This window comes from Miniopterus schreibersii, assembly GCF_964146895.1.
Source record: "Miniopterus schreibersii genome assembly, chromosome: 9".
Taxonomy (NCBI): Eukaryota; Metazoa; Chordata; class Mammalia; order Chiroptera; family Miniopteridae; genus Miniopterus; species Miniopterus schreibersii.
The window spans coordinates 37768907-37786520 of NC_138118.1; the positions used below are offsets into that span (position 1 = coordinate 37768907).

The following is a 17614-nucleotide window of genomic DNA, read 5'->3' on the forward strand; positions in this document are numbered from 1 at the left end:
AAGCAATCTGTTACATACAAAGGAGCTCCCATAAGGCTGTCAGCTGATTTCTCATCAGAAACTCTACAGGCCTGAAGGGAATGGCATGAATTATATAAAGTAATGAAAAACAGGATATGAAACCAAAACTACTCTATCCAGCAAAGCTATAATTCCAAATAGATGGTGAAATAAGGAGCTTCCTAGACAAAAAACAAAAACAAAAACAAAAAACTAAATGAGTTTAGCCCCATTGCAAAAAATGTTCAAGGGACTGCTATAATAAGTTGAAATAGTAAGAATGAGAAACAGGCATAAAGAAATAGAATGGCAATAGATAACTAATTATCAATAATAACCTTAAATATAAATGGATTAAATGCTCCAATCAAAACATAGGGTAACTGAATGGATAATAAAATATGACCCAAATATATGTTGTTTACAGGACTCCCAACTCAGAACAAAAGACTCACACAGGCTGAAGAAAAGGAAAAATAAAAAACTTCTGGAGGACTTTAAGGGAGAGATCGAAAGCAATACAATCATAGTAGGGGACTTTAATACTCTGCTGACTTTATGGATAGATCTTCCAGACAAAAAATCAACAAGGAAACAGAGACTCTAAATGATACACTAGGTCAGATCAATTTAATTCGCATTTACAGAACATTTCACCCCAAAGCTGCAGAATATACTTTCTCAAGTACACATGGGACATTCTCAAAGAGAGTCCACATGTTAGGACACAAAACAAGTCTCTACAAGTTCAAGAAGATTAAAATCATATCAAGCATCTTCTTGGACATTTACACCATGGAATAATATGCAGCTATAAAATATATGGATCCCTTACCCTTTGAGATGGCATGGAGGGACCTGGAGAGTATTATGTTAAGTAAAATAAGCCAGGCAGGGAAAGACAAGTGTCACATGATCTCACTCATATGTGGTATCTAATGAACAAAATAGAACCAGAGACATAGAAGCATGGAACAGACTGATGAATCTTAGATGGAAGGGGGGGTAGGGGGGGAGAGATTAATCAAAGAATTTATATGCATATATGCATAACCCATGGATAGAGACAATAGTGTGGTGAAGGCCTGGAGGGAGAGGTGCAGGATGGAGGGGATCAATGAGGGAAAAGAGGGACATTTGTGATACTTTCAACAATAAAGTTAAATTTAAAAAAAAAAGTCTCACTCCATTGATACTTTTTCTGGCAAAGTCTTCTGAACAGGAATATATTTTGATATCTTAAGAATCCATATTTAAAACAAAAAAACAATAAAAATTTCTTATGGATTTTAGCCCAATTGTCATATCTGCATGGACAAAAAGTCCCTGCCTGGTAATGCTGCGGAGAAGCAAAGCCCTTCTTATCTCGGAAAGGAATAAAATGATCCCCTCTCCAGGCATAAATAAATCCAACAATGAAGTCAAGCAACACACTCTATGCTGAAACCCACTTGGTGGCAAAGATGCCATCACTTCCTTCTTATCCGCATTAACTCCACAATATGGAAGTCCAAACAGGAAAATAATTTAAATCTTTATATTTAGCTATTACATGGTATCTGATTTTACTTCTCCATACAGCCTATTTTCTTAATTACATTTAATTAATTTATCTCTAAAGACTCATCATAAAGTTAGCACTTAAGTTTGATGCAGAAAAAGGCTTCCCTGGGTGCCGAAGGAAAGTTGACTGCAGCAAATTCAAAAACTGAAGCACTGGTCCCAGAACATTTCTGATCCACCTTCTAAGACAAAATAACAAAAAGTGCTTTATATCATTGAGGTCTCCATTTTTCCTGTGGCTTTTGATTTTTGTTTTTGTCTTGTTTTGACTTCTAGATTTGGTTAGACCTTCGGTGGTTTATTCAGATGTTTTTAAACACAACTCTCACCTCAAGGATCATTCAGTATACTGATATTTGAGAAAATACCCCGATTTATAAGTTCAATTAAATATTCACCAAGAAAAATCCTTTAGCTTAAATGTCACTTCCTAACACTGAAAACTTACTCTGTAACCGAGAATTTCATCAATAACTTATGACTACTTTGCAACAAGAGTTCCTGGTCTATTAGACAGATTTTCTTATCTTCATGTCTAAATTAATGAGGACATGTTGAAGAAGAACAACTGAGTTCTTAGCCACATTCCTAGTCTCAACTAATAAGAATATGAATTCCCTGAGCATGAAAGCCCAGGTCTAACAAAATATGTCTTCCTTATGGCACAGATAAACATAGTTGATGGAGGTCCCTAAGTCATATCAGCAATAGGAACTTGGCTCTTAGGGCTCTTAGGGATTCCTGATGGAAAGACATTCCTGGGGATGTGAGTCACTCCTCCTGTTTCCTCCAGGCTTTTCAGGGCAGGGAAGTCACTGTGCTATTCATCTCTCACTGAAAGGTTGCAATGTCTATGATCCTGCTTCACTGTAATGGGACTTCCAGAGAAGGCTGCTGGCACTCAATGTCAAATCATCTGAGAATACACTGACTTATTTAACTCAGTGCATTGCCTTGGGTTAAGGGTTTAATACAGTTAAAAATAATTGAGGGCTTTGGAATGTACCATGGTTAGTCTATTTGAAAATTCACTTCCCTGCCAGCTTTCTCTCATTCTGTTGACAGACTGTAGAACATTCCTTTCATCTCTTTTTTTTTTTTTTACAGCTTAACCGCTCCCTGAAGGTGTATGCTCTTTCTAGAAGACAGATTACGCACTGCACACAACATGAAAACTTTACACTCTTCCTGTTGTCACCTGAAAGATTTTTCTACTTGGAAGAAATAACTTATCCCACGATTTACTCTCTGATTGGTTTTACTTAGAATTCCTTCTTAGAACTCGCATATTTAAACTTTAAGGATGGATATAAGCTGAAACTTAGGTTCCTCATAATTTTTTTTTTCCCCAGTGAGACTTGTGACAGTTTTCCCTATTGCTGTTATCCATTATAGATATTTAACTGCACTTTGAGGATATGTGGTTTCAAAAACACTATCTAATTTTTTATCTAAAGGGAAGAATAAAAGCTAAAAGTAACAGGGCAAGGTGAAGTCTCATGTAGCCTAGAAGAGGAAAATTTGTAACCAAGTAAGAGACTAAGTGGTAACTTCATTTATCTACTTAAAACTGGAAACAAACTAAAGTAAAATAAATCTCTTTCAGATAGCTTCCACAGGTAGCCAGTCTGTTCATAAAAAATGCATATTGCTCAATATTGTCACAACTCATATTTTATTATCTTTCATCTAAAGGCTTTTTATTTTAATCATCATCCAGAAAATACCTATTAGTACTTAGTTGGTATAGAAGGTACTGGTTAGATTTTAAAGTGACAGTATATTTTCCCCCAGAAGCTTACTAAAGAAAGGTGTTTTACATAATCTTTTCTATAAAGTTGTAAAACATTCAGAAATAAATAAGTCAGATAATCAGATAACAAACATTCAACTTTTTAAAAATTCACTATAAAACCCAAACATCAATATTCTAATAATTTGCTTCGAACTACATTAATTAATAGTAGTGACTGTTCTTCCTGCAGCCAACACCCACTAGCTAAGAATTTCTGCAGGTTCCAAATATGAATATTAAAATCCTATGGGAGCCCAGCCGGGCATGGCTCAGCAGTTGAGCATCCAGGAGATCAAGGTTCGATTCCCTGTCAGGGCACATGCCCGGGTTGTGGTCTCGATCCCCAGTTGGGGGCCTGCAGAAGGCAGCCCATCAATGATGACTCTCATCATTGATGTTTCAACTCTCTGTCCTCCTCTCTCTGAAATCAATAAAAACATATATTTAAAAAGAAAAAAATCCTATGGGAAAGAGTTATGAAAAGTTTTATTTAAAATAACTTGGAGCTGCTTTCTGAAAAACACAGATCAGGGGACCAGCAGGCAGGGTAATTCGATTTAAAATCATTTCTATGCATAGAAGATTGCTTCCCTTTCACAGTAAGGACACACTCATCACTACAATACTTCTCAAAAGTTCTGCTGGAATCAAATAACCACAATTCACATGCACAGGGAAGCATCTGAAAAACATGGGGAGGAACTTAGCCACACAGCAAACTATTTCAGTGATACTCTTTGAAGTTTGGAACTCAGCACCAGGCTGTTTTGGCCCCTGCACAGTACATGGAAAGACAGCATGTTCCACTCTGGCTAGAAGCCCAACGGCCAGCAGTATTTCAAGAAGAGATGCAAACGGTGAATGGCTCAGTGGAAACTGGCAGTCCTTTGGAATGTAATGACTAGTGTGACATCTTTTCAGTAAAGTCACAAATAAGGCGATGTTTATATAATGTTCAGCAATCTCTTGCTGAAGAAATATAATGGTATGAACTCTAATGTACCTTTTCATTTCAATAATTAACAGACAAATTTTTATCAATTTCAGTTTAAAATGCAGGACATTATGAGTTTTACAAACATCTTTAACCAACTTAGAAGTTTTTTGGAAATTACCCTTAAACTCATTAATGAGAACATCTGCCCAACTAGGTTTGAGGCTCCTACCTAAGCTCCTCTTCTAAGTCCCACCTTTGCCCTAGATAGCATGTATCTGAGAGACCCTACTTTGTTTTTAATTTTAGTTCAATTTTAGGTCTCATTCTTCTGGCCTCTGGGTACCTCTCCAGGGTAACTCTGAGCTTCACCCCTCCAAATTTCTCCATTTGAGCTCTTCCTCATCTCCTCCAGACACTAGCACTTGGCCGCCTCATTGCTCCTTCAGCCCACAGTAGTTTGGCCCAGCTGACAACTGGTCATTGTTCACATGTCTGTTTACAGTTTACTTCTCAGGAACACTTTCCTGATCCCACACAGTAGCTTAGATCTCCCTGGCTGGTGCTTCCAGAGAATCCTGCTGTAGCCTCTGGTTTTCCATGGAAACACTCATCCTGCTTCTCTGTAATTATTGTATGCTGCCTTCCCTGGCAAACTAATCTTCATGAGTGACTGGGCCTACTCTGGGGACAGCTCTATCAGCAGATCTTCATATGGTTTAGTGAGTTTAGTTGTGTGTGGGTGTGATGTATGTGTTTGAAGATTTGGCACTGGATCAGATTAAATTAGTTAATTATGAGCAAATTAATACATTGTGCCCTAAGCTAATGGTGAGCAAAAACTAAGGACTACTCCCCTCATTGGGGATTCTTAAAACATCAGAATATTTAAGCCTGGCAAAGAAAGATATGATAGTTTTTCTCATTCATACCCCCATTAATGATAATTTGTATTAGTTTGTTTCCACCTTTAACTATAAAATAAGCTTTAAAGCTCAAATGAGAGAGTAGTTTCATGAACAATACTTGAGATAAAGAACAATAGCATTAGCATAACTACAACTCATATTTAGAGCTAACTCATGAGCTTTAACTAGATTGCATTTTATAACTATGACATGTATATACGCAAAATAAATTTCTTTCTTATTTATTGTAGATTGGAGGTGGTAGCAAATGATATAAAATGTATATTGGAATATATATTAATTAATAAAGCTGATAATTTAAATCACATTACTTGCTGTATTTTAATACTGGTAATGATTGCAAACATTGTAATAATATATTAAATACAATAATTTAAGTGGCCACCAGTAATTTTAAAGAGGCAAATAATTTCCCATTCTTGTTCAAGGCATATTAAACTTTAGTTGACCAGTATCTTTAACTATTAATCAATTAGGGGTACACAGGAGCTCTAATTTGAGAATTGAGGGAATGCTGTGGATTTATATATTTCTAAAAGGTATAATCAAAATCACATAAGAATTATTGCTTTCTTCAAGGGACAGTTTTCTAGTAACTGCTAAGACATAAATGCTTCAAGTAAATTAGTACAACATATCAAAAATTCAGTACAGGTTCACTAAGAAAGGAAATATAAATTAGTTTGAAGTAATGTTAACAAAATTTTTACTATAAATGTGAAGATTCAGATATACAGGGATGGACAAAAGTAGGTTTACAGTTCTGAATATGTGAAACACAGAGTGTATTCTTGAATAATTATTTATTCTTGTATTATATATTTTTTCATAGTAACAACCATAAACCTACTTTGCCTACCTATGTATATGCAAATCTATAGAACAACATTTAATGAATTCAAAATGTATCTCCACTGGCCAACTAGCAGACAATGTGACATAAAATCACTTTTCATTCTACCCATTTTTCCTGTGTTGGCAGAGTTACCTCACTGAGGCATTGTGGAAGAATCCGAGTTATTTTTACAACATTCATGAGGTTTCCAAAGGGAACACTTACAAAGAAAGACAGAACTATCATAGGGAAATAAAATCAATGAAAAGATCAATCCATAGAAAAAAATTTAATTATTTATTGTGATATGTGTATCTAATATCTTTTATCCTGTCTGAGAGACCTCTTACTGGGATACACTGAATTAGAAGAAACAATAGCAACTTCCTATCTGATGTCTGTAAGCAAAACTGTCTCTGCCTTTTCATGAGGAGTCCAAATGTGCTGCCTTGAAGAGACACTCAGATACTAATTCCAAAAATATCTTAAACATATTTCATCTCAAACCTGAGACTTCCTATATTGATATTCTATAGAAAGAATATAAAGTAAATCAATAAGATAGACATATCAAAAATATGCTTAAGCTCTATAGAAATTAAAGAAACAAAAATAACCCTGGCAGGGTGGCTCAGTTGGCAGGAGCATTGTCCCATACACCAAAAAGTTGCTGCTGGTTCAGTTCCCAGTCAGGGCACATACCTAGGTTGCTGGTTCAATCCCCAGATAGGACACATATGGGAGGCAACCAATGGATGTCTCTCTCTCTGCCTCTCTGTCTCTCTGACTCTCTCTTTCCTTTCCTCTCTCTCTGGGGTCAATGGAAACATGTCCCCAGATGAGGATTATAAAAAAAGAAACATGCCCTGGCAGGTTTTGCTCAGTGGTTAGAACATCAGCCTGTGGACTGAAGGGTCCTGGGTTCAACTCAAGCCAAGGGCAAGTACCTCAGTTGCAGGCTCGATTCCCAGCCCTGATCAGGGTGTGGGCGGGAGGCAACCAGTGTATGTGTCTTTCTCACATCGATGTTTCTCTTTCCCTCTATCTCTCCCCATCCTTCCACTCTCTCTGAAAAGCAATGGAAAAATATCCTGTGAGGATTTAAAAAAAGAGAAAGGAAAGGAAAGGAAAGGAAAGGAAAGGAAAGGAAAGGAAAGGAAAGGAAAGGAAAGGAAAGGAAAGGAAAGGAAAGGAAAGGAAAGGAAAGGAAAGGAAAGGAAAGGAAAGGAAAGGAAAGGAAAGGAAAGGAGAGAGAGAAAGAGAGAGAGAGAGAGAAAGAAAGAAAGAAGAAAGAAAAAGATTTTTCAAAAAGAAATAAAGATAAAAATAAAGGATAAAAAAGATTACTACAGATCTGACAATTCTTTTGTGACCTTAGTTATTTACTCCTCCATATGTCCATGCCTTTGCCAGGTAACTTTGCAATTTCACTTAAAATATATATATATATATATATATATATATATATATATATATATATATATATATTTCCCCACCACTTAGTATATAGCCTTAAACTTGCTTAGGTCAATAGAGTGTGGGCAGAAAGATCTGGTAGTTCTGAGGAAGGTCTTAAGTGGCATCGCGGTTTCTTGTTCTCCTGCCATTGTCATGAGAAGAACACAAGAGACTCATGGAGCAGAACTAAGCCTAACACCATGAGAAGGCAAGCCTCACTAGATGCCAGACTTGCACTTATAGCAAAAGCCACCCAAGCAAGTTCAGCCCAGCTCAGCCATCCCCCACTTGGACCCACATCCATGGAATAAATAAATGCTTATGTTTGAGTGCCACTGAGATTTTTGTGGTTATTTGTTACACAGCTTTATTGTGACTATAGCTAACAGATATACTAAAAAATTAAAGTGAGTGAAAGGGGTATACTTTCCCTTTTAAGGAATCTGAAAAATATTTCCCTCTTCTTGAGTCTGATTGTTCATTCATTTACCTGGAAAATCAGCAAATTCACACCTAACTGATTGAGGGAGTATTACATTCAATGATTTCATTCTAGGTTGGCCACTGACTTACTCTTTTCCTTACTATCATGCTAACATTTGTATTAACTTTCAAATGTTTAACCTTTCCTCTCATGTGTTGGGGATATAAATGACTGTCTGACCTCATCTTTAAACCTGTGGAATTCAATTAGATCAGTGGTTCTTGAATTGTTCTTTAGGGCCTATGGTTCTAAGGAGGTATTTGGAGGGCATTATGGAAGCAGAAGAAATCCAAAAGGAGTGCTAATCTATTGATCAGCAAAACTGTGTTTTGATCTGTTTTAGCTATTGAGACTTTATTTGGAAAATCAGTTTAGTGTTTAAAAGTTAAAGTTAAAAACTACTTGACAAATGCCTTTTAAAGTCTTTCCATAATGAACGCTCTATGATTACATTTTTACTGCCCCCTTCTCTTTATTGCTATTATGATGGTCCTAACTTAAGACATCATCACCTGGACTCCCACAATAATTTCCTAACCTGACTCCCTGCTTTAAGTTACAAATTATATCATTTCACTCCCCTGCTTAAAACTAGAGTAAAATCAGATTTAGTAGGGCTCTGCCCTTCTCTTTGGTCTCATTTTCTGCCTCCTTTTCCTCATTCTTCATACTGGCTTAAAATGCCCTCAGCTCCTTCCCACCTCAGGGTCCCTTCACATGCTGGTTCCTTTGCTAGGAATGCTTTCTCCCTACTCTTCAAATGTTGACTTCTTTATATCCTCCAATTCTCAGTTTATAAATCACCCTTTGATCAACTAAATTAACATAGGTCACTTCTGTCCCCATTATACTCTGTGACAGCACACTGTTTATTCCCCTTCCTTGCACTTACCATGATTTATAGTTACAGGAACATTTGTTGGTTGCTTTAATTGTCTGACTTTCCATTGAATATGAATGAGCTCCATGTGGCCAGGGGCTAAGGTGTCTGGTTTATTTTTTAATTCCAAGGACCCAAAGTATTGCCTGGCACATAAGTATATGCTCAATAATATGAATGAATAAATTACTTTCTTAACATGCTTTTTCCTTACTACCTTTCTAAATAATATGTTATTTCCATATTAACATGTGATCACAGTCTCTGATATGCTTTTACTTGCTCTCTCTCTTAATTAGGTTCCTTAATTCATGCATAATGCTCCTTATGCTCCTGTGCATTAGAATTTTCTATTTCAATTTGATTTATTTATCATAATTCTCTCTTCTTATTTTTTTTACATGCCAATGGCTTTTATCTGATCTGTTCCGGGACATTACTGTCCAGCTAATCCCAAATCTTAGAGCTAGAATAAAGAACTATACCTAAAATAAAATTAACAATGCAATTCTTCAATAAATGAGACCTGAAAGCAGTAGAAGTAAATGCTTTATGCATTTGACTCTGGTGACTGAGTAGTTTAGGAAATACCCAAATTTCAAGCAAGGCAACCAGGATATAGTTTTGGGAAAACAATGGCCAAAGTTATATCATAGTTAATTTCATTAACCTCTGTCAGAAGAAGAAGACAAAAAAATTGTGTGGTTTGTGTATAGTTTGGAAAATAAGGACACAATGAAGAAGAATGTGGAGTGTTTTTCAAGCAATTCCCAGAGTAGAGACAACAGATCTGAGGAATGGCCATATTATTATCACTAGAGAAGTGAAGTCTGTGGATGGTAACTGGTTAATCATAATCATAAACTCTCAGTAAAGTTCTAATGCTCTGAGCATAGGAATGAGGTTTCTGGCTACAAGGAATAAGAACTCCTCCCAGTTGGCATTTTGGCCTAGGCCAAAATTCTTTGGTGCGTTTGTTCAGTATGAGTCAAATTACAAAACTTCAATATATTCTGAGTTTACTGAAAACATTTGTCTCTTGGTCTACAAAGACTAAGGGTCTTTCTGTCATTATTTCCTCCACCAAGTTCTCTATCCCTTGCTCTCTTTCCTCCCCCTCTGGCACTCCTATAATGTGTGAATGTTGTTTCACTTCATGTTGTCCCAAAGCTCCCTTAGGCTGTCCTCATGCTTTTTAAGAGTTTTTTCTTCTTGCTGCTCTGATTGAGTGATTTTTTCTACCTTGTCTTCTAAGTCACTTATTCTGTCCTCTGCTTCATTGAGCCTGCTTTTAATTCCTTCCAGTGCATTCTTGATATCAGATACAGCATTCTTTATCTCTGTCTGAGTTTTGTTTATGGTATGCATCTCTTTTTTCATGTTTTCACTAAGGTTCTTGATCTTATCATGTTGAACATCTTCATAATCAATACTCTAAACTCTATTTCTGATCACTTGCTTAACTCCATCTCATCAAAGTCTTTTTCTGGTGATTTTTCCTTTTCTTTAATTTCAGGGTTGTTTTATTTGTCTCCACATTTTGGTAGGTCTTAGTGTTTGTATCTATATATTAGGTATATTTGCCGTCTCCCAGTCTTGCAGGGAGGGACTTTGCATTGTGAGACCAGTGGAGCCCAGAGGTGTATTTTCCTTATACTTCTGAGCTCTTTGCTCTAGGCATGTCCCTCTTGTGGGTGCCTCTTTTGTGTGTTTTTTATGTTCTCCTGTTTTTTTTGGGTCTAGAGTGTTATTGACCAGTCCTTGCAAGGACTCTCCTCTCAGGTTGGCTGTGTGTCTCAGCCCCAACCTCATTGTATAAGCTGTTGTATGGGTGCTGGCAAGGCAGGACAATACCCAACTCAACTTCCAGGAAACAAGGGGTATCTTACAAAATATCTTGGCAGTCACAATGAAGACAACCCAAGTGAAAATAGAACTGGGAGAGTGAAGAGAGAACACAAGTTCTAGAGGGAAAAAAATAGCTTAAAAAAAGAAAGAGAAAGAAAAGTAAAGCTTAGAGAGAGAGAAGTATTTTGTTGTTAATAGTGACTAAAATTTAGAAAATAATAATAAACTAAAATGTAAAAAATAGAGAACTACTGGGAGATAATAGAGGCAGAGAAAAGATTCTGAAAGAAGGGCCAGCAAACAATTAAGGGAGAGAATAGGAATAGGATAGTAGTTGAAAATGAAAAACTAAAAATACATTAAATAGAATAAGAGAAACTAACAAACTAACAAAAAGACAGGAAGACAGAAGGGAGGAAAACAAAAGCAAGATGGAAAAGAAGAAGAAAAAAGAAAATAAAAACCTTATGCCAATGGATTGAGAGGAGAGAGAGATTAAGCCTGGGCAGGGAGGGAGTCCAATAAAAGATTTGGGGAAACTATAAAGAAAAGCGGTAAACTTGTTGGTTATAATGATAAAGTCCCAGCCATTAAGCAGGAATATCAAGAAATTCTTGATGATAGAAGCAAGGATAAAACAAAACAAAGCAAAGAAACAAAACAAAAGAGAGAAACAAAACCAAAAACAAGCTAAGCAAAATGAAATTCTTTGAAAAGATAAAATAAGAAAAAAAAAATTTAATTATTATACAGTTTAAAAAGAAAAAAAACACAAATGGCTTATTTCCCTTTCTCTTCTTCCTAAGGGAAAAAGGGAGGAGGGAAAAAAAAAGTCAATCAGGTGGGTTTCTTCTGGGCCGCCTGTGTTGTCTGCAGGTCACTGTCTTGTGTGATGAGTTCCGTTCTTCTGGGAGGTACTTGTGTATCAGCCAATGTGAGGAGCCATCTAGGTTTTGGCTCTGGTGTCCTTAGGTAGATGGTTGATCTGAGGCTCTCCATGGATCACCTCCTCTTGTCAACTATTTTGCAACTTTGTAGTTGCCTATTCTTACTCCAGAGTCCTCTGTAGAGTCTTTAGGGTGCAAGATGTCTAGTGTAGCCCAGGGTATCACTCCCCTTACTTAAAGCTTTCACTGTCAGGCACTCACTGTGGGGAATTTAGTCTCTGTTCCACAGCCAGCTCTTTGGTCCCTACCCTGTCCTCTGATTCTAGTTCCCCATGCACTGTCCCGCTGCAGGTTCAGACTGATTTCAGCCTGTTGCCTTTTCTGTATGGGCCATTTCGGCAGCCTAGGCTCAGTGGGTTTGATTAAAGAACGTTTCCGTGAGCTCTTTGCTTGCCTGGCCCCCAGCAGGGGTTTTCAGCATTTCCTCCTGTTCCAAAACAACAGTCCCTGAAAGTCTTATTCTTGTAATGTCCTCCTGCGAGCTGCTCTCCCTTCCCCTTCAGGACTGTGCCCTTCGGGGGTGTCTGGAGCCTCAGTGAGCTGGACCTGCCCCTTTCCTATTGGGGGTGGTGCTCCAGGCTGCAGGAGAGGCAGGCAGGCTCCACCCCTCCTTCCCAGCTCTGGTTGGCTGGTCACACCAAGCCCACCCTTTAAACAGTGTACTGTGCAGACCCCAATCCCAGCTTCTACTGGTTTGTCTGCCCATTGCATGCTGGGAAGGTGGGAGCCAGTTTCGGGATCAGAACTCAAAAAAACACAAAGCAACACACAGGCAGAGAGTTTGCCCTGCAAATTCCTGCCACCCACATGCCAAGGCACCCAGCGGGAGGGGACCCAAAGTCAGCTCCAAGCAGCTCCCCGCACCACTGACCTCCGCAAAGCTGGGGTAGCTTCACACACCACCTTGGCGCTCCTCAAGGCTGGTCACTGATCCCAGCCTCTCTGCACCAGGAGCTCAGGGAGGGAGGGCTCTGCCCCTCCCCTGTGCCATGCAGATTCAGTGCTTTCTGGGGCTCAACAATGCCTTACAGGGAGGTAGAGGGTCCCTGTGTGTGGCTGCTCAGTCCCAACCTCTGGTCCCTTGCCACTCAGGCACCACACACTTTGGGACAGCCCTTCTATGGTTGGCACACTGAGCATTAGACACCGGTCGTGTCCTCCATTAGAAGTTTTGTTTCCTAGGAAGGCGCCATCTCCTCCTCACAGGCACACCGCTCCCCTGGGCCCCTCTGCCCTGTGTGTGGGGCACTCCTTCCCCTCTCCTGCACTTCAGGTGTGAGATCCCACTTTTGGAGGCTGGTCCGCACTCCCGAGGGAAGGGAGCTTTGCAGCCTGCAAGCCTCGGGGGCTCGGAGCCCAGCACAGGCTTCAGGGGGGACTCCCCCTTTCTACATCCCCCTCTCTTACCAGGCTCTATGATGTTTCTTCAGTGCTCCCTACTCACACTCTATCCACTCAGGTATGTTTCCCTGGTTTTTTCAAGCTGGCAATGAAGTATTTTAGGAGCAAATCAAGTCCGTGGCTGGGAGTGGCGGCACTCTGCTGCTTCTCACAGTGCCGCCATCTTCCCTCTCCAAGACTAAGGGTTTTTGATTGAGACCTTAAACCATGGTTCAGAAAGCAAATGTCCTAGCCCAAGCAGCCTGTAGCCTCCATTGAACGCCACCTCTATCGATCCTGGCTTCCTTTCTCATTCTCATATGAACCACATGTAATTTCACAATATTTGCCATATCTATCATTATCTATCTGCTGGCAATTACATAATGTATCTTTGTGAGTACATGATTACAGAAATAGAGTTAGGTGATACAAGCATTTTTTGTGGGTGAGACAATTAGACATTTGTTAGGGCAAAGACAATTCTGTAGCCCCAGCATGCATTCTTGTATGTGTGATTCTAACTTTTATCAAAAACAAAAACTTTGGATTATGTCTTGACAAGCTGTTTGGGGGGATCATCATAGGGAACAATTTATTGAGGAAGATGTTAAGAAAAATAAAAATTTTCAAACCTGGGACTGATATCTTTCCCACAGTCGGATGTTTCATTTCCATAATGAGGCCATTGTGCAGCACCTTAAAATGTAAAATGAGGGAAAGAATACATTACAAAAGGAAATTCTAGTCAATCTCAAAGTATATGGAAAGCCACCAATTCAGTCCCCTGAAGAAAGATAGTGGAAAACAGAGATGCTTGAAATTTTTGTTTGAAAGTAAATATTTGATACAAAATAATGTTTCTATTTTACATTTTATCAAGTGAAGCTAAAAAAAATAGAAAACTCATAGTCTTCTCCCTCTTGAAAATATTATTTGCTCCTAAATATAGGTTATGATTCATCCCTTCATCTAATATTAAAGCTTAGCCTCTTCCTGCACTGCTTCACAGTAGGATTTGGCCAAGGTCAACTGCAGGACAGGCTGCAAAGAATTAGACCTGGAATAGAGGAGTCCCCTGGGTGGTACATATGCTCCTGGTAATTTATTTGGTAGAAGGTGTGGGGAGTCAGTCCAGTTTGAAGGTGAATCAGAGTATCCAAAAGGTCCAGTGACTTCTGGAAGTGGACAGATTCAGGGCTGCTGTGACAAGCAATGAGCATAGCCAGCTGACAGGAAGCCCAGAATAGGCCCTGGTCAGAGGCCTGAGCAATAGATTAAAACCAGAGATGTTTTCAGTGATAGTAAAACCTTAATCATAAGACTAGCTTTCATAACTAGGATTCTATTATCCTGCAGTCAGTGCGGGGCGGGTGAGGGTGGGAGGAAACAACTGAAAAAAAAAAAAAAAAAAAGGCCAGAGACTTCATCTCAGAGGACTGACAAGATTCTCATGAACTGGGACCAAGAGAGATATTTATTAGCACCCCATCAAGAACACAAGATAGAACACATGGTTTGAGGGTTAAGATTCAAGGCCAATTACTAAGACAGAAACAATCTAACAGTGTCCAACCAGCAAAAATGTGACTTGCTGCTGAATTCTGTGACTACTGAATCAGAGATACTCAAATCCTTGGCATATAGAGGCTGTAGTTTTTTTCCCAAGAGGTGGGCAGGAAAACAACATCTGCCAGGGATCAAGTGCCCTCCAACTGTAGGACGAAGATGAGATGAGGGAAGGCATAGAATGAGATTCTACACATAAAAGTGGAATTACTGGAGGCAAAATGTTCTATAATCCCACAAATGAAATGCTATAAAATTGTTTTCTTTTTTATTGCTTGTTTTTTAACAACTGTAGTCTACCTAAGAATACTGTGTCAAAAAAACCCACAAAAATTTCAATTTACTTTTACTATTACTGTATCTTCAGTGAGATATATATGGGTGGCTTACACTGTGTTTCACCTGCATTATCTAGCAAGTGGAGAGTTTCTCTCTTCCTGTTCTGTACATGGACCTAAAGGGCAGAAGTATTTCAGTGGCACAGTAAACTGATGGACAATAATTTCAGGCTAACATCCCAAAGAATGGCAAGTTGTAATGGTTTTATAGTGTTTTAAGCTTCAGGTGAAAGCAAAATTTGCATATACATATTCCTATATAATCTTTTCACACAAAAAAAGAGCATGTACTACATAAATTAATAAAAAATGTTTCCTCACTTGAAAAACTCAGAAAAATGTCAAATATCTTGTTTTTATCCATTTCTAGTAAGTTTTTTTGGTCCCATTATGAAATAAACCACCAAAAAGACAATCTCATGGGTAACTTTTTTTTGATTTATTGTTGAAAGTATTACAGATATCCCCCTTTTTTTCCCCATTGATCCCCTCCAACCCGCATCAGCCTCCACCCCCCCCATGCCCTCACCACACTATTGTCTGTGTCCATGAATTTAGTATATATGCAAATAAGTTCTTCGATTAATCTCTACCCACCCAGTCCCTAACCCCCACCTTCCCACTGAGATTCATCAGTCTGTCCCATGCTTCTGTCTCTGGATCTGTTTTGTTTCTCAGTCTATTTTGTTTATTAGATTCCACATATGAGTGAGATTATGTAAAACTGAATCAGAAAGAATCAGAAAACCTGAACAGATCAACAAAACTGATGAAATCAAAGCAGTAATAAAAAACAAACAAACAAAAAAAAACTCCCAGTAAACAAAAGCCCTGATTCAGACGGCTTCACAGGGGAGCTTTCTAATTTTTTAAGTTGTAGGGTCAGATAGTTTACTAAAAATTTTCCTGCTTTTTGACGTAGGCCTATAGTGCTATGAACTTCCCTCTTAGGGCTGCTTTCATGTGTCCCATAGATTTTGGGTTTCCAGAAGGGAATGCCATGAAGTATTCAAGATAATGTAAAACAAGGATCTGAAACTGAGGCTACTATGTCCAGCAAGGTTATCATTCAAAATAGATGGTGAAATAAAGAGCTTCCCAGACAAAAAAAAGCTAAAGGAGTTTATCACTACCAAACCAGCATTGCAGGAAATGTTAAAGGGACTGCTGTAATTAGAAGTAGAAATAGAAGCACTGAAAGAAATTTTAAAGGGACTTTTGTAATAATAATAAGAAATAGAGAAACATAGGCATAAAGAATTAAAATGACAATAAGGACCTATCAATAAAAACTTTAAGGACTTTAAGGGAGAGATCAACAGCAATACAGTCATAGTAATGGGCTTTAACACCCCACTGATTTCACTGGATAGATCTTCCAGACAAAAAGTCAGCACAGAAACAGTGACTTTAAATGGCGCACTAGTTCAGATGGATTTAATTGATATTTATAGAACATTTCACTCCAAAGCACAGAAAAAACATTCCTCTCAAGTGCACATGAGTCATTCTCAAAGATAGACCACATGTTAGGACACAGAACAAGTCCTATAAGTTCAAGAAGATTGAAATCATATCAAGCATCTCAGATCACAAGGGCATGAAATTAGAAATTAACTACAGTAAAAACACTCAAAAACATTCAAATACATAGACGCTAAATAACATATTATTAAACAATGAATGAGTTACCAATAAGATCAAGAAAGAAATCAAAATCTTCCTGGAAACAAATGAAAATGAACATACAACAAGTCAAAATCGTGGGTAACTTTTTAAGGTTAGAAACTATAACTCTGCAATAGACAAATATTCTGGCTCCTACTGCTTTTCTGGTGGGGAATGGTCTCCACCTTTTGGACAATATGCTTTTTAAAAAAATACTATGTCAGACCCCCTCCTTGAGGGTGGCGGCACACCATTTTAGTTCCTTTCTAGGGATGTCTTGCCTCTCTGTTGAAGTCACCAGCTTTGCACCAAAGAGCTGGCCAGAGAAAATTCTTGCCAGTGTTAGAACTGTGCTATAGTTTAATTTTGGTGTGGCTTATTCTCAGCACCCACCCAGCACAACCTCCTCATATGTGGGGGTGGGGGCTAAATGCCAACTCGAGGTGCTAAATCTCAGTTCTACTGAGGACAGGAACAAAAATACCAAGCTAAATTTCACTCGAAACAATTATCTGCACACTGAATCATTCTTCTCGTATCTCTGTTGCCCTCCTGACTACCTCTTTGTAATAACACTGCACTGCTACTCACAAAAGACAAAAGTGAGTGTTCTTAGCTAAATATAACTTAACTGATAGTGTTGAAATTAATTAACACTGAATTGTAATTATGTGGCAAATGTTAAGTGTCAAAAGTGAAAGGGTAACTGGTAAAGGTCAAGGGACTTATGTCAAAGTTTTGTAAAGCAAAAGCTAGCAGTTAAACTTTTTCATGGCAGCAGCTTAAGGAGTGTACTTCCTCCAGCCCTATCCCCATTGCTGTCTATATATGCCATTCCCAATAAGAAACTTTGTTTCTAACCTTATTAATTCATTTACATTGAAAATCATTCTGTTTTAAGCAGAAATATAAATTTTTCTGCTGTCTGGCAAGAAAGCTAACTGCAATTTCTCATTTGTTGTAACAATTGTGCAGTTATGAGGCAA

The 17614-nt window shown here is 38.3% G+C and overlaps 1 protein-coding gene across 6 annotated transcripts in view; it reads right to left on the bottom strand.

The window, feature by feature from the left end:
* The window catches only part of SUGCT (succinyl-CoA:glutarate-CoA transferase), an 844228-nt gene that overhangs the window by 109021 nt on the left and 717593 nt on the right, over positions 1–17614 (bottom strand). For all 6 annotated transcript variants that reach the window (XM_081148082.1, XM_081148079.1, XM_081148077.1 and 3 more), the window contains one exon: positions 13689–13752. In XM_081148082.1, the coding sequence (XP_081004208.1) occupies positions 13689–13752 (64 nt within the window). The remainder of the gene's footprint in view (positions 1–13688; positions 13753–17614) is intronic.